The 23,702-nt window shown below is 33.4% G+C and overlaps 1 protein-coding gene across 1 annotated transcript in view; it reads left to right on the plus strand.

Moving 5' to 3' along the window:
* The window catches only part of LOC149790741 (protein Wnt-1-like), a 59,693-nt gene extending 36,438 nt beyond the window's left edge, over window positions 1–23,255 (plus strand). Inside the window, exons 3-6 of the mRNA XM_089971437.1 lie at window positions 7,898–8,163; window positions 14,767–14,917; window positions 18,061–18,087; window positions 22,359–23,255. Coding sequence (XP_089827563.1) covers window positions 7,898–8,163; window positions 14,767–14,917; window positions 18,061–18,087; window positions 22,359–22,693 — 779 coding nt within the window. The 3' untranslated portion in view covers window positions 22,694–23,255. The remainder of the gene's footprint in view (window positions 1–7,897; window positions 8,164–14,766; window positions 14,918–18,060; window positions 18,088–22,358) is intronic.
* Window positions 23,256–23,702: the final 447 nt, after the last annotated feature.

A 23,702-nucleotide genomic window follows, 5' to 3' on the forward strand; every position in this document is an offset into this window, starting at 1 on the left:
CAGTTCTGCTATTATGACAATAATAATATGGTAATGGTTCTAATATTATGACGTGGTAATAGTTATACTATTATGACATGGTAATAGGTATACTATTATACCATTGTAATAGTTATACTTCTATAACATGGTAATAGCTCTACTATTATAACATGGTAATAGTTCTACTATTATGACATGGTAATAGTTATACTTCTATAATATGGTAATAGCTCTACTATTATAACATGGTAATAGTTATACTTCTATAATATGGTAATAGCTCTACTATTATAACATGGTAATAGTTCTACTATTATAACATGGTAATAGTTCTACTATTACAACATGGTAATAGTTATACTATTATAACATGGTAATCGTTCTACTATTATACCATTGTAATAGTTATACTTCTATAACATGGTAATAGCTCTACTATTATAACATGGTAATAGTTCTACTATTATAACATGGTAATAGTTCTACCATTACAACATGGTAATAGTTCTACTATTACAACATGGTAATAGTTATACTATTATAACATGGTAATCGTTCTAATATTATACCAATGTAATAGTTATACTTCTATAACATGGTAATAGCTCTACTATTATAACATGGTAATAGTTCTACTATTATGACATGGTAATAGTTATACTATTATACCATTGTAATAGTTATACTTCTATAATATGGTAATAGCTTTACTATTATAACATGGTAATAGTTCTACTATTATAACATGGTAATAGTTATACTTCTATAATATGGTAATAGCTCTACTATTATAACATGGTAATCGTTCTACTATTATACCATTGTAATAGTTATACTTCTATAACATGGTAATAGCTCTACTATTATAACATGGTAATAGTTCTACTATTATAACATGGTAATAGTTCTACTATTACAACATGGTAATAGTTCTACTATTACAACATGGTAATAGTTATACTATTATAACATGGTAATCGTTCTAATATTATACCATTGTAATAGTTATACTTCTATAACATGGTAATAGCTCTACTATTATAACATGGTAATAGTTCTACTATTATGACATGGTAATAGTTATACTATTATACCATTGTAATAGTTATACTTCTATAATATGGTAATAGCTTTACTATTATAACATGCTAATAGTTCTACTATTATAACATGGTAATAGTTATACTTCTATAATATGGTAATAGCTCTACTATTATAACATGGTAATCGTTCTACTATTATACCATTGTAATAGTTATACTTCTATAACATGGTAATAGCTCTACTATTATAACATGGTAATAGTTCTACTATTATAACATGGTAATACTTCTACTATTACAACATGGTAATAGTTATACTATTATAACATGGTAATCGTTCTAATATTATACCATTGTAATAGTTATACTTCTATAACATGGTAATAGCTCTACTATTATAACATGGTAATCGTTCTACTATTATAACATGGTAATAGTTCTACTATTAAAACATGGTAATCGTTCTACTGTTATACCATGGTAATCGTTCTACTATTATAACATGGTAATAGTTCTACTATTATAACATGGTAATAGTTCTACTATTATGACATGTTAACTGTTCTACTTTTATAACATGGTAATGGTTCTACTATTATAATATAGTAATTGTTCTACGATTATAACATGGTAATAGTTCTCCTATTATAACATGGTAATCATTCTACTATTATAACATGGTAATAGTTCTACTATTATAACCTGGTAATCATTCTACTATTATGACATGATAATCGTTCTGCTATTTATTATAACATGGTAATGGTTATACTATCATAACATGGTAATCGTTCTACTATTATGACATGGTAATTGTTCTACTATCATAATATGGTAATCGTTCTAATGTTATACCATGGTAATCGTTCTACTAATATAACATGGTAATAGTTATACTATTATAACATGGTAATAATTCTACTATTATAATATGGTAATGGTTCTACTATTATAACATGGTAATCATTCTACTATTATAACATGATAATAGTTCTACTATTACGACATGGTAATCATTCTACTATTACGACATGATAATCGTTCTGCTATTTATTATAACATGGTAATCGTTCTACTATTATAACATGGTAATAGTTATACTATTATAACATGGTAATAGTTCTACTATTATGACATGCTAATTGTTCTACTTTTATAACATGGTAATGGTTCTACTATTATAGTTCTACTTTTATAACATGGCAATAGTTCTACTATTATCAAATGGTACTGGTTCTACTTTTAAAGCGTGGTAATAGTTCTACTATTATAACATGGTAATAGTTCTACTTTTATAAAATGGTAATAGTTCTACGTTTATAGCGTGGTAATATTTCTACTATTATAACATGGTAATAGTTCTACTTTTATAAAATGGTAATAGTTCTACGTTTATAGCGTGGTAATATTTATACTATTATAACATGGAAATAGTTCTACTATTTCTAATACTAATGAATTGGAAAGTTAAATAAGTGAAAACTGCCATAGGATTCAGATTCAGTGCTAGAGGTAGAAGGTTTTGCGCCAACATCACATTCAGCAGGCGTTCATAATTTCTGGAGATTGTAATCAAATTTACATGTACTATTGACATATTATTGAATAACAAAGTAGTGTTTAAATTATCTTAAAATATTTTGCTTGTGTTTTGAAATGTTTTACTGTCCAGAGTGTAGACAGTTATAATTCAATGACGACGTCAACAATAACTTTCATTCACCGACACTGATTTGTCATAGGTATGTGGTTCTTTAAGCTAAATATATCCCAAAATATAAATGCCTACTGATACTATGGACTATAGTAGTTAATCACTTACTGTTACTATGGAATATGGTAGTTAATCACCTACTGTTACTATCGAATATAGTAGGTGATTACCTACTGTTACTATCAAATCTGGTAGCTAATCACCTAATGTTGATATCGAATATCGTAGTTAATCACTTACTAATACTATCGAATATGGTAGTTAATCACCTACTGTTACTATCGAATATGGTAGTCAACACCTCCCGTTACTATCGAATATGGTAGTCAATCACCTACTCTTAATATCGAATATCGTAGTTAATAACCTACTGTTACTATCTAATATGGTAGTCAACACCTCCCGTTACTATCGGATATGGTAGTCAATCACCTACTGTTACTATTGAATATGGTAGTCAATCACCTACTGTTACTATCGAATATGGTAGTCAATCACCTACTGTTACTATTGAATATGGTAGGTGATTACCTACTGTTACTATCAAATATGATAGTTAATCACCTACTCTTAATATCGAATATGGTAGTTAATCACCTACTGTTACTATTGAACATGGTAGTCAATCACCTACTGTTACTATCGAATATGGTAGTCAAGCACCTACTGTTACTATTGAATATGGTAGGTGATTACCTACTGTTACTATCAAATATGATAGTTAATCACCTACTCTTAATATCGAATATGGTAGTTAATCATCTACTGTTACTATTGAACATGGTAGTCAATCACCTACTATTACTATCGAATATGGTATTCAATCACCTACTGCTACTATCGAATATGGTAGTTAATCACCTACTGTTACTATCGAATATGGTAGTCAATCACCTACTGTTACTATCGAATATGGTAGTCAGTCACCTACTGTTACTATCGAATATGGTAGTCAAGCACCTACTGTTACTATCGAATATGGAAGTGAATCACCTACTGTTACTATTGAATATGGTAGGTGATTACCTTCTGTTACTATCAAATATGGTAGTCAATCACCTACTGTTACTATCGAATATGGTAGTTAATCACCTACTGTTACTATCGAATATGGTAGTTAATCACCTACTGTTACTATCGAATATGGTAGTCAATCACTCAGATAATGTTAACCTATATGCATTCGTGGCGATAAAATTACGTGGTTTGTAAGGAAGTGGTTGATTTCGCGACGTTACGCTGTTTACGTTAACAACGACTCTCAAAAAAGATTTTTGAGTGGATTAATATTGTGTGTATTCGTTATAAAAATTTTATAAAATTAAACTTCTCTTCGAATATTTATGATAGTAACGTATTTAACCAATTTATCAAGTCTGAAACACATTCATCAGAGATAGAGAAACACGTGCATAGGGTATAGAACATCAGAGATAGAGAAACACGTGCATAGGGTATAGTACATCAGAGATAGAGAAACACGTGCATAGGGTATAGTACATCAGAGATAGAGAAACACGTGCATTTGGTATAGTACATCAGAGATAGAGAAACACGTGCATAGGGAATAGTACAACAGAGATAGAGAAACACGTGCATATGGTATAGTGCAACAGAGATAGAGAAACACGTGCATAGTGTAGCAGAGATAGAGAAAGAAACATTACTAGATTTTGATTTATTCTTGTCCATATGTTAAAGATTTCTATTGAATAAGGAATTAGCATTACCCTAATTTACTTATTGTTTAAAACGAGTTAAAGATACATGCAACTGCTAAAATGCCAATCAATATATGAGTTAATAAATATTCAAGTCCTTACAATTTTACGAATTCTGATTAAACTTAAAAGGGGAATGAATACAAGCAAAATAATTAAACTGTTTTGTTTTCAAAGTATTTCGAGAAACATGGAAAGTATTTGACAAAGATCACTTTGTACTCCATCTTGATTGAAGCATTTTACAAGGATGATCATTCCAATAATGATATATATGAACCCCTCTATATTGTCTTCATTTAAACCCTCACCACACAAAAAACTTCGTGTTTTTATTTATTTGTGTTATTTTATGCAAGTCAGAATTAGGGTCTAAAATTGTTTGTTTATTCAAATCCAATCATTTAGTTTATTATTATCATTATTATTATTATTATTATTATTATTATTATCATTGGTTATAATTTTATATATACATTGGACTGTGACTGATGCATCGTTATATACAGCAACGTTTTCATTAGTGCTTCTCTTGCTCCCTGGGCTTCTTCCAGCTTACACGCGAAATATGTCAATAGTTGCGCATTAATTCCTTATGGTCTATTTTACATTTTTTTACCCCTATGATGGTGCACAGTTGTCAGTAAGAGTACATTTTACTGCATATCATATATGGAGCTATACGATGAGGATTTCTTGCCTGCCCTATTTTTCCAGACTTTGGTCCATTCATAAAACGTGGTAAACAGAGCGTGCCAGTTAGAACCAGGGTAACGTTACATTTTCAGTACGACTGCTTATTAATTAGAGAGCATGTTTATGTCATAAGCACGAGATTGGGTCTCAGATAACATCACTTCACACAGTCAGGGACGATTTAGTAGATTGTTAATGAAGCGAGGATGTATGCGCTTTCTTCAATGTAGCCCGTGTTTTTACTTGTCAGTCTGAGAGAATGTCCTTGTTCCGCACCTATATTTCATATTAACGCAGCACAAAAAAAATTTTTTTTTGTCAAACGACATTCGACACCGTTGATGAGCAAAATCCTTTTGTATGCTGAAACCGACCCCTCCATTCACGCCAAACTAACGATATGTTTCCATCGGGAATCAATAAATGAGAAAGTAAATCAGCAAAAGATATATATCTTAAGATCGTTAAGTAATTAGGTATAATTTTAACTTTTCTTTTGTAATAAACCACTAATTAGCTTCGTTTAACGAATTTCTCGTTCTCACACCCTCTAATTGATGGAGTGTTACCTCGCACGAACTTTTGCGTCTTGCCCAACGGCATTGTTTTGAAACAGGCCAGTGTGATGGGCTGGAAGGACTTATTCATATTGGGTGGTCTGCACGAATTATTACAAGGCTCTAAAATATTCTAGTGATCTTCGGAACATACTTCACATTCACTTATTTGAATATTTCATGGTAGCTAATTGATATGTTAAATCATGACATTATATGGTCTTTCCTAATTGGATTTAAAATGCATTATAGCCCTCCTGAAACGGACAAGACAGTTGCCACAGTTGTCTTGGGAGCTTTTCTTATGTGAACTTTGCAATGAACTAGTTGCTGTGATGCATTAAGAATCTTTCATTTGTGCTCATGTCAAATGAAATTCATGAAATTACTAGAATAAAGTCTATCAATAATGATCATTGGCGAGCAATACATTGACAGTATTCGACGAGTAACATACATTATATATATATATATATATATATATATATATATATATATATATATATATATATATATATATATATATATGTATATATGTATATCTATATATATATATATATATATATATATATATATATATATATATATATATATATATATATATATATATATATGTATATATATATATGTATATATGTATATCTATATATGTATATCTATATATGTATATATATATATATATATATATATATATATATATATATATATATATATATATATATATATATATATATATATATATATATATATATATATATATATATATATATATCGCATGACCAAAATACTGATTTACCGACCACCAGAATAACTGCTGCAGTGACCTTTAAATACATTCGGGTGTCTCGTTCGTTAGCTTTCCTCGGCTTGGCGTAATGACGTCATTTCTGAGGTCATGAGGGGTCATCACACGTGTTACATATATAACAATTATAAATATTTGTGGTACAATTTTTGTATATTTTAACAAGTGGTGAATCCCCGAATTAAAATGTCCTTTCTTTGATTACATAATAGAATACATCCTGTAGTTAAGAGGAAGAGAAAATATTTTTTTTGTTGTATACCAAACTTGCTGATGAACCAAATCTTTGAAGATTATGTTCAATGCACAGCCACCCTTTACATAAGTTCACCTCAGTGTCAGTCGCATATATTCGCTGATCACAACGAATATATCTGAGAGTTGAGAGAACAGTCGGATTGGGGTAACCTAGTATAGTACCTTTTTTTAAAAATTGTAAACTATTTACACAACCTGACCGTATGGCTAATCTCAACTGAGCGATGCAGCACACATGATTTGATTTACACTATTATGAGGGCTCTTAAAGGGAATTAACTCCCTAAAGAAACAAACGGTAGCGAGTCAAATATTTTCGGGAAAAATGATTTCCATGCCTGAAATGTAATACAGTTATTATTCTTTGTTCTAACTCACAAAATCTCGTTTATGTTGCTGAAAAAGTATAACTGATACCATGCACATTCAAATATACTATGGCATGACGGGAAATCTTCGATTTCCGCATGTAAAACTATAAGAACATATTTTTCACCTGTTAAAAATACAACAAACATAATGTGAAAAATATTTTGCCAATAATTTTCTATATTTCACAGAGTGGCGTGTTTTTGTATATTTAAATAATTATATGCAGCATGTTTTATGATGCTAATTATGTTAATGGAAATCTGTAAAGATGGAAAGCAGTGGAAGTTTAATTGTAATTCAGGCACATGTAGTCTCAAGCATTGCTTTCAAAGCAGGTATATTTAAAATAACTGGTATGCACGTAATGCATACATTGACACATGTCTGGTTTGTGAAAGAACGTGGTTACTCCATTTCTTACGAACAATTAACGTTATAGAGCTTATTGTCTCGTCTCATTTCCTTTGAGACCAATCTTTTTTAATCGTAACTGCAAAATATATCCTGTACGAATTCCTCAAACGTTTGCTGAATTTATATTTACAGTTTATCACCAAATCGGACCAATACGATATGATTGTGAAGAAAGTCTTCCTGAACAACAGACTATTTCAAACTTGTGTAGTGCTGATATTATTATTATTATTATTATCATCATCATCATCATCATCATCATCATCATCATTATTATTATTATTATTATTATTATTATTATTATTATTATTATTATTATTTTGTCATACTTTCAGGATGCAGGGAATCGGCATTTATCTACGCCCTCACTAGTGCAGCAGTTGCGCATTCAGTGGCACGAGCCTGCGCAGAAGGAAGCATTTACACATGCACGTGCGACTACAGTTTAAAACAACCCGACGGAAAGGACTGGGAATGGGGAGGATGCAGTGACAATGCGAAATTTGGCCACAAGTTCTCAAGAAAATTCGTTGATGTGATAGAGAAAGGGCGAGACTTTCGTTACATGATGAATTTGCATAACAATGAAGCTGGTCGAAGGGTAAGAAAACTAACCACATATCAAGTTAACAAGAATCCTTAAAATTTATAACTATATCAAACATTAGCTAGGTATATTACATGATTGGAAATGTATGACAATCGGAACAAGGCAGCGTCTATCTACTAACAGGGATTTACTTCTAACTCAAAATGGCTTAGACGTATCTATTGTAAAAAGTCAAAAACTTCTTGGTATCCACATTGATCCACACCTCAACTGGAATGCATATATCGATCACCTATGTGCAATGGTAGTCAAAATAATAACTCTGTTAAAATTGCTTTCGAAATTTCTACTTCCTCAATTACTTGAACTTTATTTTTCGGGTTATATACTACCACTGATAGATTAGGGCTGTACTATATGGGGAAACACTTCAATTATCATCTGTCCAGAACTGATAAACTCCAGAAAGGGCAGCCCGAATAATACTGAAACTTCCTGTTATGACTCCCTCTAATGTTTTGTTTTCACGTCTGCAGTGGCTACCTAAACAAAAACGTATTCTTTATTTTAAAGGAACCATGACATACAAGTCTTTAAACCGTCTTTCTCCAGATTATATATCTAACATAACTGAACTAAGATCATCGAATACTGAGCGTAATCTCCGATCGAAAACTAACAACGATCTCAAGATTCTGTCGTCGAAAACCAATCATTACAAAAACTCATTTACTGTATCAGCACCTACTGTATGGAATTCCTTACCACTGAGGATACGTAATTTAACTTTCCTTGCTTCTTTTAAAATATCTTTAAAGAAAATCTTTCTCGACCAGCTGGAATGACATATTAAAAGCTCTGAATGGAAAACCTTATCATCATATCCATAAATGATATGTCCAGCTCATATTCGACTTATGTAATGTATGAACCTGTGTGTTGAATATTGTTCATATTTGTATGTTTTCCAGTATAATCACACATAGTCATTCATGTTAAATATGTACGAATGAGTGTGCGACGATACCTGGTTATGTGCATAGTCTTGTATTTTTATTTTTTGTATTTTTTTATTTACGTTTCTTAACATAGCCGATTACAAAAACTGAGGACCACATGGCAGATGGGTCAGCCATGACTTAATGTGTTAAATATAGTTGTTTGTTATTATTATCATTATTATTATTATTATTATTATTATTATTATTATTATTATTCGGATTTCGTCTTGATATTACATCCATCTAAGATAGTTTAATTACATAGAAGTAGGTCAATTGATTACCTCCAAAGCGTCCAAAAGTAATTAAAGGATATATACCACTAAACTGTTCTTTTTCAAAGGTTCTTGAATGGCATATGATATTTTATTCTAAGATGAATCTTACACTTGAATGGCATATTATAGATGTTCTAATATCAATCTTACACTTGAATTGCATCTTATATTTTGTGCTATGGTGAATCTTACACTTAAATGGCATATTATGATATGTGCTGTGAATCTCACACTTAAGTGGCATACTATGATATATGCTAAAGCGAATCTCACATTGGAATGGTATATTATTATTTTAAGTGATAAGGTGAATCTTGCATATTAAGTTATATGCTAAACTGAATCTCACGTGAATGGCATATTAGTTTTGCGCTAAGGTGAATCTCACACTTGAATGGCATATTATGTTCTGCACTAAGATGAATCTCACACTTGAATGGCATATTTTATTTTGCGCTAAGGTGAATCTCACACGTTATGTTTTGCGCTAAGGTGAATCTCAGTTGGATGAGATATTATATTTTGCGCTAAGGTGAATCTTGTTATGTGCTAAGGTGAATCTTACATTTTTTACTCATTTCATAAGAAATTCATAAAATGTTTAAATTTAACTGGTTCTCTACAAGAGAACAAGCATTAGACCTTGCAAAAGCTCTCCCGGAAGTGAAATCACAGTAATTACTCAGCATCTGCTTGCCTTAGAATGTTGGTCAACAATTTGAAATAACTCAGTAACCAGTTTCTAAAACTACGGTAAAAAGCCAGTGTATTAATCACGCCGTACTTATTTTAAGGTTACTTGAAAACTTTGTATTTACAGCTATCGTTGTACTACCCGTTAGTACCGCTGTGAATCATTGTAACGGTTACTGAGAGCAGCGATACACCCCAGTATTAAAAGAAACAACTGAGCATTGACTTGTACTGTAATTAATCCGTCCTTTGTTATATTTCGGACGCAGATATCGTCCTACATATTGCTGGTTCACAACCTGTAACATTCGTTTCTAAGTGGAACTCATTTTCTGTCAGGGCTAGGTTTGGATTTAATTTCTGCATTGCATGAACTTTTTAATCTAAACTATATTTTGTTTATCTTCAAATACATTTGTCTGATCTCTGTTCCATCTTTATTCAATTTTTTTCCTGATTTCTCTTCTATCTTTATTTCATTTTGGAGATAAATATGCCACACCCCCCCCCCCTTCAGCCATTTCATGTGAAGAATAACTATAATTAAGAATTTATCAGATGTAAAGTTGGAGCAGCAGAGCTAGATAAGCAAAAATCAGATCCGACTACATTCCAACGAAGAAGGCCCGCACTATAGCTGAGAATTTTTTAAACAGTCAATCCAGCGTGGGCGAAGGGACGTTGAATAATCTTCAGGTGTGCATTGGATGTTTATGTCCCCAGATCAGCGCATAAAACTCCAACACGGCATTGTATCGAAGCAGGAATGTTAAATGTTATTTATTTGCAAACATCGCTGACACCCGCTTTCTTCAAAAGACTGGGTGGAAGAGACATAAAATACACATAAATTCTGGCATTTTTAGATCCTTCATTAGCGCTTAAAGGATCCCCAGAGCCACAATTCAGGACTTCATAAAGGCTGACCCTTGGCCTCCCTATTGTAATCGACAAATCTCGAGTTTTTGCTACAATATTGAGACATTTGCAAATTGCTTGTTTTGACATTTTGGTAGAGTTAACCTCGGAGTCTAGTCTGTCTGATTTGAACCTCGTTCAAAACATCACCGGCTTTTATTTCGATTTTTACGACTCTCCGTGACTAATAGATTTTGGCGGCAAATAAATCAAAATGAACAAAATACAGCCTATTAAGAGCGAACATATAATTTGTCTGCGCCAAGAGTTCATTATATAGCTCTAGCACAGGTGGGACCCAGTGATACGCACTTCAGGTCTATGATACGATTTCTGACGAATGCTATTATTTTCTTCCTTAATTATATTGTGTTTTACCGTATATAATTACGCATGGATCTGGTCCAACCACAAAAATCATAGCCTCTGATCTGTCGTCGCATAATGCGCCTGCAAACTAGCTTCTAAGTTGTTTGTTTTTCTCATTAAGTCTAGCAAGCTGCATACATTGAGGATATATCCGAAGGAAGATCTAGGTCTATGCAGTTTGCAGTCAAATCCTCCTTATACACGAGTATAGGCGGTACTTAAATTAGTCATTTCACTTATTTTTAAAGTAGTTATTTATGGAGCTTGGATCGGTCCTGATGTATATTCCTAATTTAATTTAGAGGAAGTTTTCATGCGAAAACAAGGTATTGCTTGTACTCTCTGAACTTTTTGGAACTATTCCCCAATATCTTGAAGAATCCATACTATCTGATTTGGACCTTAAACACTGCAGTTACGGCAATGGAATGGTAATACTTGTCTCGTTTTTCAGGGAGTTTGGTATAATGAGGTCACCGTCATTCTCAATAGTTTTTCACGATTGCCATATTGCCCAGTAATGGAAGCAAACTTTAATGATAATAATAATAACAATAATAATAATAATAATAATAATAATAAGAAGAAGAAGAAGAAGAAGGATAATAATAATAATAATAATAATAATAATAATAAGAAGAAGAAGAAGAAGAAGAAGAAGAAGAAGAAGTAGAATAAGAAGAAAGAAAGAAAGAAAAGAAGAAGAAGAAGAATGACAACAGCAATAACAAAGTCATCACCTATAAATAATAAATAAGGTGGTAACGTGTCCCCTGTTTCAAAAAGTAAATCAATAACAGCATTGGAATCATGATTTTTTGTTGTGGTTTTTTTCTATGGATTTACGGTAATTCTATGGTATTTATTTGTACCTAATCACATAACGGCTGTCACTTCGAAAGTGTTCCCCTTTCCTACATACATTTCAGAAGAAGAAAAAATGTAGACAAAATTGAAAATTGATCGTAATGTCTTCTTTAACTTGCAATTGCATAATCTTAGTTTTGTATACTTTATATATATATATATATATATATATATATATATATATATATATATATATATATATATATATATATATATATATATATGAAGACCGCTGCCGTGGTCTAAGTGGTTAGAGCATCCTCCTCGGATGCAGGATGTCGCGGGTTCGAATCCTCTCCGAATCATTCCAAAGACTTATACAAAATGGTACTAGCAGTAACCTCGCTTGACGCTCAACGTTTAGAGGTTAGTATTAGGACTGGTCGGCCTGGTGTCAGGACAATGTGACTCGGTGGCATATCATGCTATATGTATACGACTTGATGCCCCAGTGCTCGACATCTCTATAAATGTCAGGCTGCAGATATCGTAGCGGTATTATTGATGTTTTTGTTCAAGCTACTTTCAAATCTGAGTTTTTTCTTCTTCTTGTTAAACAAGCTGAGGTCATACATTATCGGGCTCTGACACTTTGTTCAGTCTGTCATATTTCTTATATGTTTGTTCAGCAACGCTATACTGACGTTATTTCTCAGTAACGCAATATTGACGCTATTTTAGTATGATATATTGACGTTATTTCTCAGTAACGCTATATTGAAGTTATTTCTTGAGTAATGTTATATTGACGTTATTCCTCAGTAACGCAATATTGACGTTATTTTAGTATGATATATTAAAGTTAGTTCTCAGTAACGCCATATTGAAGTTATTTTTTTTCGTAATGTTATATTGACGTTATTTTAGTATGATATATTGACGTTATTTCTCAGTAATGCTATATTGAAGTTATTTCTTGAGCAATGTTATATTGACGTTATTTTTCAGCAACGCTATATTTTCATACCGCCTCTGTTTTATTGCATACCCATTTAGTATTACATGGTTGATCTGACGTTAGATGCAGATATCTAATCTGAAATTTAGTACCACACACAGACTGGGAACTATTTAGGCGATTTCCTCGGAGTCCGCATTTATATGCTTGTTGGCACCGAATCGAACTGTTAAAAATTCAAATTTCATTTGAATTAATTCACACTGTAAATCCCACAATATCAGACAGGTTACAATTGGGGGAATTAACTAAATACAAAACCGGATTATGTTTTCTTCCGAGTCTGGGGCAAAGATCTTGTTTGATATAGTGCATGAATCCAACTCAAACTGACGTAATCAACGTATCTCTTCGCCATGTTAAACAAGTTTTTGTCTGGCCACTATATATATATATATATATATATATATATATATATATATATATATATATATATATATATATATATATATATATATATATAGTTATTTATTATACTCATGATCAGTGCCCAATTGTGTAGTGTACAATCTTTTCTAATAAAGGTCATTTAGGTATTAGTTGTGGAAAATACTGAAAATCCTATATAAAATCATGTCCTTTAATTGGGGACCACATACCCTTGCACTTGCTTGAATCTGGGAACGCAGAAGTGCATAGTGGGTGTATTACCGATCCGATATACCTGTGAAAAGTACTGATTCCGAAGTGGCAAACACTCTTCCTTGCACGTACTGAAATCAGGTTCTGGCAAGCACCGCAGGGATGTAAAATGTATACCCTGCTTGCCAGGCCAGTAATCTATCTGTATAACTGATATAGGTGTGAGTGTGTGTGATTTGGTTTTTTAACGTAGCTTTAACAATTTTTCAGTCATATCGCTACGATGTCTGCAGTATGGCAGTTTATAATCATGTCTAGCACTGGGGCATCATGCCGCAGACATGTAGCATGATGTCCCACCCAGTCACATTATCCTGACACCAGGCCGACCAGTCCTAAAATTAACCTCTTAATGCTGAGCGCCAAGCGAGGCAGCTGTTAGTATTATTTTTGTAAGTCTTTGATATGACTCAGCCTGGGATCAAACCCACGACCTCCCGCATCCGAGGCCGACGCTCTAGCCACTAGGCCACCGGAGCGGTCGATATAGGTGTGAATGGAGTCCTCATTTACGGGAGACACCGGTCCTACAGCTATCTCATAACAGAAACTTAAGAAGACTTTTGATCCAGTCCATGGCAGTCATATTTCCAACAATTCCTTGCATGCTAACATAATGAGCGGTAATGGCACGTGGGTAGTCTTGCCCACGTTAGACACCTATGAGGTTTATATGATATATGCAATATCAAACATTTATGACATCAACAGTTTTCATACATTAAAAAAGTTACTATGTAACATAATGGTTGAATACCAGTCACTTGGATGGTTTTGAAAAGGAGAAGAAGAAAAATGCCAACTCTGAATTTAAAAGAAAATTTATACTGATGTACAGTTGGAGTATTTCCGTGTTTGCAAATATGTTTTGCAACCAGTGATACCACCACACAAACATTGTGCATTCGTTCTTTTTCTTCCCATCTAGCACGTGACGACGGAGATGAAACAAGAGTGCAAGTGTCACGGGATGTCAGGCAGCTGCACCATCAAAACGTGCTGGATGAGGTTGCCACTCTTTAGGACGGTCGGGGATCTTCTCAAAGACCGATTTGATGGGGCCTCCAGAGTCCTTCCAGGTAAAACAAATATCCAGGTATTTTAGTATTTAGATTTAAGTTTCGTTTCTGTGTTCAAAAGTAATTGTTCTTTTAATTATCCTCTTATATAAAATTTGAACTATAATCAACAGACTGGTTTCTGTTCATCTAATATATATATATATATATATATATATATATATATATATATATATATATATATATATATATATATATAGTTAGTTAGTTAGTTAGTTAGTTAGTTAGATTATTTTTAGTGATAATTTTGATTTTGTGTTGCTTATGGGAGAGTCCGTATTGGGAAGCTTCACTTCAGCACGAGTAATTAACGAATTTTTAGGGACAGACATCATAATGTCCAGCATTCACAAGACTTTACGACGGCATGGACTATTCTCGTAAAAAGGATCCATGATAATTTCCTTACATAGGAAATTCTCTGGCTATTTTAAGTGTACGTGTTTCGGAATTTGATGAAGGAAAATTCGGCACAGCTTGTGCTAAACGCACCACCCCTCCAACACAACAACAACAAACGAATGTATTGCAATTATACTTACTTCATGTTTTGAGCATATATCACACAATTACCTTACTGTAACAAGTTATAATCTTTAAAAATGAAATGCAGGATGTAAATTCTATAAGAAACGGTGGCATATCTTGTAGTACATATATCTATTGGTACAATGGCGAAATTGGTTTGTACTGACAAAAATGTACTGCTGTGGCATAACAAGTTCATTTGTGCTAACTCCCGAGTCGACCAAGATTGTGTCCGAGAACGTGATCATGTATGAGACAGCGTATGCTTTGTCCGATAAATCGGATCCCAAATCTGTGTTGTTACTGATGAATGATTCGTGGGTCTCATGTGACCTGTTCATTAAAATATTCAATTCTGCTGCAGCAAACCTTTCTGAAACACTCCCGAATACAGCTTAGACACGTACGAGTACTAACTGACAAATCTAGCAGGAAGTTCAAAATGGCTGCAAGACACAGGGTTGTGCTATTCCACGTGGATTTACAACATAGGGTTTGATCCGTAAATATTCTGTACATATCGCCTAAAGGACCCTTCAACCAATTAAAACTCTAGAATCGCTAGAAAGACAGGTAAGTGTCTAAATGTACATCGAGCTGTTGCCGACAGGTTTGTCTGCAAACGATTGCTCGATTTTATGAATAGATGGGATCAGAGCCACAAATAATCCACCAGTATCAGCACAAATTTTGGGGTCTGATTTTTCGGGCTAGCGAATGCCCACAAAATGACCTGTCCATTAGGACGACTTTATAAGTTCATATTCGCTTAGCTACTAAATATATCTTGCATAATTCATAGAACCATTTATAAACGGGTCTTCAAGTGATTCAGCACGGGTACGAACTGTTTTAGATAGAATTCAAAGCAGATATGGCGTCTATTATCCTATATACACTGCGTTTGTTACGTCCCTTTAGCCACTACCAAAAGGATATTCTAAAAATGGCATTTGAAGTAGAAATTGTTTCTCTTTTTCTTTTTCTTTTGTTTTCATCATTTGCCAAAAGCACTCTGTTTTTAAGCAAACGCACAAACTACCATAACATCGAATGTGCCAAGAAAATCAGAGTAATCAAAGATGGTTCAGCTTTCTTTAAGGGATATGAACAAAACATTAACACAGTTTGTAAGCATACGTTTAAAGTAATGTGATAGTTTCGGTGTATACTGTAATGTATATTTGATTTAATTATATTTGAATTAATATACATTTATTTCAATTTAATTGTTGCGTCGGTTTTCTAAGTTTTGTGCACGTGCGACTAACAGATATATTACTACGTCGATAAAAAGGGAGTTCCTAAAGTTTTGGACAGTGATATTTTACAAAGTTAGGTTGTACATATCAGACGTCAAAATTGTGGGGTTTTTTAATACAAAATAATGACTGTATTCGCATGAGCATTATGGGATTTTTATTTCTCTCAGCACATTTCATACGCTGATTGATACTGTCGGGTGTGGGTTAACTAGAAATTTAACAGAGCGCTTGTATCTGGCAGAATTAAGAGCGAAACATTTTTAAACAAACGATTTGTAATGATTTAAGTTTACTTTTAATATTTTCGTTCTTCATCTTGTTCATTTCTACATAGTACATACATTTGTATGTGACCTTAGCAATCTTGCAGTCTAGTACGGTAGCAGACGCTGTATCCAATTTTCGATTGCGACTTAATTTCGGTTTGCTCTCAAAGCTAATCAACGATTGATCTGTCCATCGTTTTTAAACATAATACTTGAAGTCTACTTTTGCTGTTTGGAGTTGGTTTTTGGCATTTCTTAATGGCACGATATTAATTGCATATATGTAATCTATAATATAGATAATCATTCATTAATTGCATATATGTAATCTAGAGGGTCTACAGTTTGCACATTTTAAGATATGTACCTCCTGGTGTGGAGGGAGAGAGTGGAAGAGAGGGAGAAGAAGAACAAGAAAAAAGAAGAAAACTGAAATGTGCCTAAATATGGAAATACAGGTCAAAAGAACACACAAGGGCAGATATACTTCCTAAAAAAGAGAAAGTAGTTTCAAAAATTATATTGCCATACTGCTGGTAAAAGTAATATCGTCATGGTGGAGATACAACTTTTCTCTAACTGATATATGTCAATATCATATTATAAAATATGTAATATATATAATCACTCACTAATTGCTTGTAGTGCGAGCCTTTGGTAGCGGAATTATTATTACCATTATTATTATTATTATTATTATCGCTGCTATATTGTTGTTATTAGTATCGCTGCTATATCATTATTATCGCTGCTATATTATTATTATTATTATTATTATTATTATTATTATTATCGCTGCTATATTGTTATTATTAGTATCGCTGCTATATCATTATTATAATCGCTGTTATATTATTATTATTATTATTATTATTATTATTATTATTATTATTATTATCGCTGCCATATTATTATTATTATTATTATTATTATTATTATTATTATTAATTAATTAATTAATTAATTAATTAAAACTCAAGATTTAAAACTATAGTGGCAGTTCTAAGATTTAAACGGTTTTTCTTAAAAAATATCGTTAGTTTTCACCACTCATGCGTCTTTCTAATCCCTTTCTCTCTCTTAGGTAACGCCGGGAGCATGGAAACAGAAGGTCAGTACCAATTCAGCTGATATGTTTTCTTAGACTGGTCCCCCTGTTCTTTGTCATACAAGCCATAATCCAACACCGTTGGGCGAACAGATAGTCTACAGACTATCAGCGATTGTGATAATATATAAATCTCACGCGGCAGAATTTCGTTATTTGTATAATATGTACAAATTTCGTGTCTTTAACTGTCCTTTCAATGTGGTGTGACATACAGAAAAACACTAGGTTGCTTAAAACAGTGTTACCCGTACGATTAACTGGAGATATAGGGAATGGTGACACACCCCTGTTTCCCTCTCTTTCTGGTTTTACACCTGGCCAATACGTGTTGCCGCCAATTGCATGTCACGAGTCATATAGTGCATTATGCATACTTACCTTTAAGCTCAGCCAAGAATAAAACAACAAACCACGAATTTCGCCAAAACAAATGCAAAGTATTGACAGATTGGCATGTGTCTACTGGCGGGGAAAGTCATCAGAATCATCTAATTACTGTAAGGTCTAAGTCGCAATTTGTTAGTACATGTACCAGATATTAGTTATCGTTTGAAAAGGGACGGGGAACCAGTCTAGGGTTTACCATACCGCCTACGCTTGTCTAGTGAGAACAGGAAAAACAAGTTACTCTCATAGAGGCTTTCTTTATGTTGGCATGCTCCGGCGTTATTTTTCCTTTACTTATCCTTCCAATTTCATTTTAATTCCGTTTGTTTGGAACTTTCCTAAATTGCTAAAACATATCATGCAAGCAAATGTAAAACTATTACATATGCTTAAGCATTTCACTGTTTTCGTTTTGCAACATAATTTCGTTGTGTACTAACTTTACGTTCATTTTTAAATTTCGCGTTATAAATATGATTCTTAACTATCGCTTATAACCTGTTTCTTTTGAGATCATATACTTGTAAGTTAAAATAACTAATATTTGTATGATCAGGCTGAATTAATTTCATCTATCACTCTTTTATTTCAATATGTTTTAATTCCATTATTTACATACTGGACACCTTTATTGTTTTTATTGAATTGAATTTCAATGGATGGTAAATGAGAATCATACTCTTACGTATTTTATGTGATTACTAATTAAGCGTAATTTATGATAATTATTCGCACACAAATACTAATGCATATGCACATTTTTCCGAAAATGTATATTTGCGGTGACATATGTACGTAAATAATGGCGTTGCAGATAAGTTTACATTTATAGGTTTTCTTACAGGATCCATATTTGTTATGACTATTTTCCTAATTGAATTCAAGTCAGACTCGTCGTTACTACATGTGTTCCTGATTGAGATTGTTTTCATATATATATATATATATATATATATATATATATATATATATATATATATATATATATATATATATATATATATATATCAGTCGTGCAATAGCATATACCCAGATCAAACGTAACATCCTCAGATTTTTTCCGTAGGAAGAAAGTAAAGACTCGAGATGTAAATAGTGACCATCTTGAACTGCACTCACATCCGTGATTGTAATTACGCTTTCCTAACATTATTAATGCCACAATGACTCAATAAAGTGTCCCCAGCAACAGTGTCGTAAGCAGTAGTTTGCAACTGTTGAAGCGAGCTGATTTTTAAATTTGTTTCATTCAAACGTTCCACCAGTTTCATTAAAATGTTAAAGTGAATGTGTTTTAGTTGAGACGGTTAGGTGCGATTTAAAGCCTGCTTTCCTTATAAGAATCCGTTCTTCGCATGTCGTTCTGGGTATTCGTACACCAAAATCTTACCAATTTTGGAAGTGTCACTTCCGTTACCTCCCAGTCCTAGCCCATGCTCCTCACAGGCTCATAATCTTTCCGAATATAACATTGTCTGGACCCCTAAGTCATCCAAGTCTGAGTCCATAGTTTCCGTGGATTAGTAGTTAAATCATGCATGCCTTTGTCCATCGACTTCGTGTATTTTGTACCTAAGTCATCCAAACCTTAGTCATCGTCTTCGTGAATTTGAACCCCAGTCATGCAAGAATTAGTCTATATTTTCCGTGGATTGGTACCTAAACCATCCAAGCCATAGTCCGTAGTCTCCGTGGATTAGTACTTAAGTTATGCATGGCCTAGTCCATCGTCTTCGTGAATTTGTACCTAAGTCACCCAAGTCTGAGTCACAATTTCCGTGGATTAGTACTTTAATCAGGCATGCCTTTGTACATGGTCTTCGCGCGTGTGTGTGTGTGTGTGTGTGTGTGTGTGTGTGTGGATTTTTAACTTAGCTTTAACAATTTTTCAGTCATATCGCTAAGATTTCTGCAGTGTAACAGTTTATGGTGACGTCTAGCACTGGGGCACCATGCCGCAGGCATGTAGCATGATGTCCCACCCAGTCACATTATCCTGATACCAGGCCGACCAGTCTTAACACTAACCTCTTAATGCTGAGTGCCAAGCGAGGCAGCTGTTAGCACAATTTTTGGGTAAGTCTTTGGTATGACTCGGCCGGGGATCGAACCCACGACCTCCCGCATCCGAGGCGGACGCTCTAACTACATCTTCGAATCGCTGCAGGCGGTAAACAAGAAGTACCAGTGGCAAGTGACAAACGAAATTCTTGTTTCAATACACAACGTATGAGGCCAGATATTAGTATCTCACTTTGCATGTGTGGACAACAGTAACAACAGCAGTATCACAGGCAATACGCCAGTCTGAATACAAAATTAAATACATGGATGTTGACATCATTGGAAAGACAATATGTAAATTACAATGACTGGAGGAGCATCAATCAATCTTCAGCAAACTCATTTCTTCACAATGATGAACCATATGGTACTTTTATCTTCTTGAAAAATGGAAAGAACAACAAACACGCAGAGTAAAATAATTCTGTACGCATGCTGCCGTTTTGTACTTTCTTTGCGAAAACTATTTCCAAATGAGATGCTCTCTATTGAATGCCATGATTTTTTATGTTATTTCTTAAAATGGGGCTGCCACAAAAGCAATATATCTTTAAAGCTTCTCGCTTGAAGCATAGGCTGAAATATCCATCTATCTTGAGATGCTCTTTCAACTCTCACAAGTGGATTTAGAGTTGTTATCAAAGACAACATTTTCGTCATTACTACAACAAAAGTAGTCATGTGTGTAACATACTTTTTTGTATTGCATTGAATTAACTTTTATAGAATCATTTGATCAACCTGTGCATGTTAATAGCAGTATCTCCGCTAAATCATATGGCGAAGTTTTCTAACTAAAATGAACATACTTAGGATTGTTTACTTTAAAACACCATACAAAAATAAAAGATATCTGGGACAAACAAATGTTTCAACACATGCCAAAATCTTGGGGTCTTTTTAGCCCGGTGTTATCTACATCACATTTTAAAGATCGTATTTCATGCCACAATGTCTGTATTTAACAAACAAAAAAATATTTCTTGTAGAATTCACACAATCTCTTTGAATTCTATAAGTAGAGACTTTCATGCATTTTCCATGTTAATCACGAACTCTGTATTAACAACGATGTGCTAATGATGTGGGACATTCCGTATATTGAAGATATCGTCTGTTTTGACGTCACTAAGCTACTTTTAAATGTATGTATAACTTCTTAATAGATCTAGAAGATAAATCATACCTTAAAAATATCGCTTTCAGATGAAATCGTGTATTTATTTACATTAACAGCCGATGGATGTTGCCAGTGTTGATGCGGTCTTTTGTGTTACATTTGGTGAAAACCGCATCACACTTCCGGTGTTTGTTGGACCGCAGATAACTATCCTACTCCATTTGTAGTCATAGAACGCTGTGTTCGTAATTCGTTTCCCACAGTTCTCTGCGCCGATGTGAAGCTAGCCGCTAGAGACTGCAGTTCAGCAATAAGTTTCCGAACTTACCGTTAAGGGAATGATATTTTTGCGCGAATTACGTTACTGTTCAACCAACTGGCAGACATATTTTTCCTAGTTTTCGGCCTAAGACATTGCTTGCCAATTACGGACGCGTGCCAGGAAAGTTCTTCCACTGTTCTGTTCGACAATTTGTTTATTTGGAAATGTACAAAAAATCTTAAGCATCCGTGAGAATAAATCAGTTGAAAACTAACTTTTGTGTTCCCCAAATTTACTGAAAGTTTGTGAAAAGGCTAATTCATGCCAGTCAAATAAAACACGCAGACTTTAGAAAGCTCATTAAAAAAAACAGATATAGCAGCTTTAAAGGTCTTGGAAAGAAATATAAAATGTGCATTTCGTCTTTTTACATTACAGGGAACAATGGTGGAGGAAGACGAAGGAGGAGGAAATTTACATTACTTCCGGCAAATACGAACCACAAACCTCCGGGGAAGAAAGACCTTGTCTATTTTGAGGACTCACCAAATTTTTGTGAGAAAGACACTTCAATCGGATTTATTGGCACTAAAGGACGTGAATGCAATGCTACTTCCCTTGGTATTGATGGCTGTGACCTCATGTGTTGTGGGCGTGGCTATAAGTCTGAATCATATACTGTAAGAGAACGATGTAGTTGCACGTTCCATTGGTGCTGCCAGGTCAAGTGCAAAGTCTGCACGAGGACAAAAATTCGGCATACTTGTTTGTGATTGTCAAGAAGAAAGCTTCGATGCAAATGAAACATTGTTTGCACAAATGCAAAACATATAGCCAATCACCAAGTAGTACTTTTATTTATTAGTTGCAGGGAAGGAAGGCAATTTGTGAAATGTATTTCGTTTTACGATGAAATGCGTGCATTTTTGCGAAAGTATTGTTTGTTACAAGCTGTGTGTATACCGTTTTAGGTATCGTTTAAATGATTGCCGGTAATGGTCAGTTTTAAGATTGAAACGCGATGTAGGGCTGTCTTCATGTGAGACACGCACACGACGTATTCCCTTTGTGGTTGTACCTTGGACAAGTGCTAGGTTACAATAATATTTTCATCATCGATGGTAACATAGATATTTGCGCAAAAAAAACCCTGAAGAATCGGAGACATATTACTTCAATGAATAATGAACATGCGATTTCCTATATATTGTTTGGGGACCATTTTTGTCTTACCCTCCCCCAAACAATTCTTTGTAGTACATATATATATATACATATATATATATATATATATATATATATATATATATATATATATATATATATATATATATATATATATATATATATATATATGAGAGAGAGAGACTGGAGGTACGACACGGCCTAGAAGTGCTATGAACTGTTAGATACTTATATTAGTATACTTTGTACAGGAATTGTAAGAAAATTCCATGTTTGACACAGGTGAGCTTTACGCATAGCGATGGACACAGTCTGATACATTGCTTCCAAAATAAAGATTTAGGTGAAAACTTTTCCATAATGTTAGAATCTTCTTCAGCATATCTCCACATAATGAAGACATACTAAGAAAACATGCCATTTAAAAGTCCCTTAATAATCGTCTCTCATATTTGAAATATATACATAAGAAAAAATTATGGAAGGGTTTTTGTTTGAATTCTTTTAGTTGAAGGGTGGAGGATCTTTAACGATCATTATATATGGATTTCACGGTACGTTTGAAACGTGTCTTGCGAAAGTCGGAATATAATGCAA

This window comes from Sinohyriopsis cumingii, chromosome 10, assembly GCF_028554795.1.
Source record: "Sinohyriopsis cumingii isolate HCF-2022 chromosome 10, ASM2855479v2, whole genome shotgun sequence".
Lineage (NCBI taxonomy): Eukaryota > Metazoa > Mollusca > Bivalvia > Unionida > Unionidae > Sinohyriopsis > Sinohyriopsis cumingii.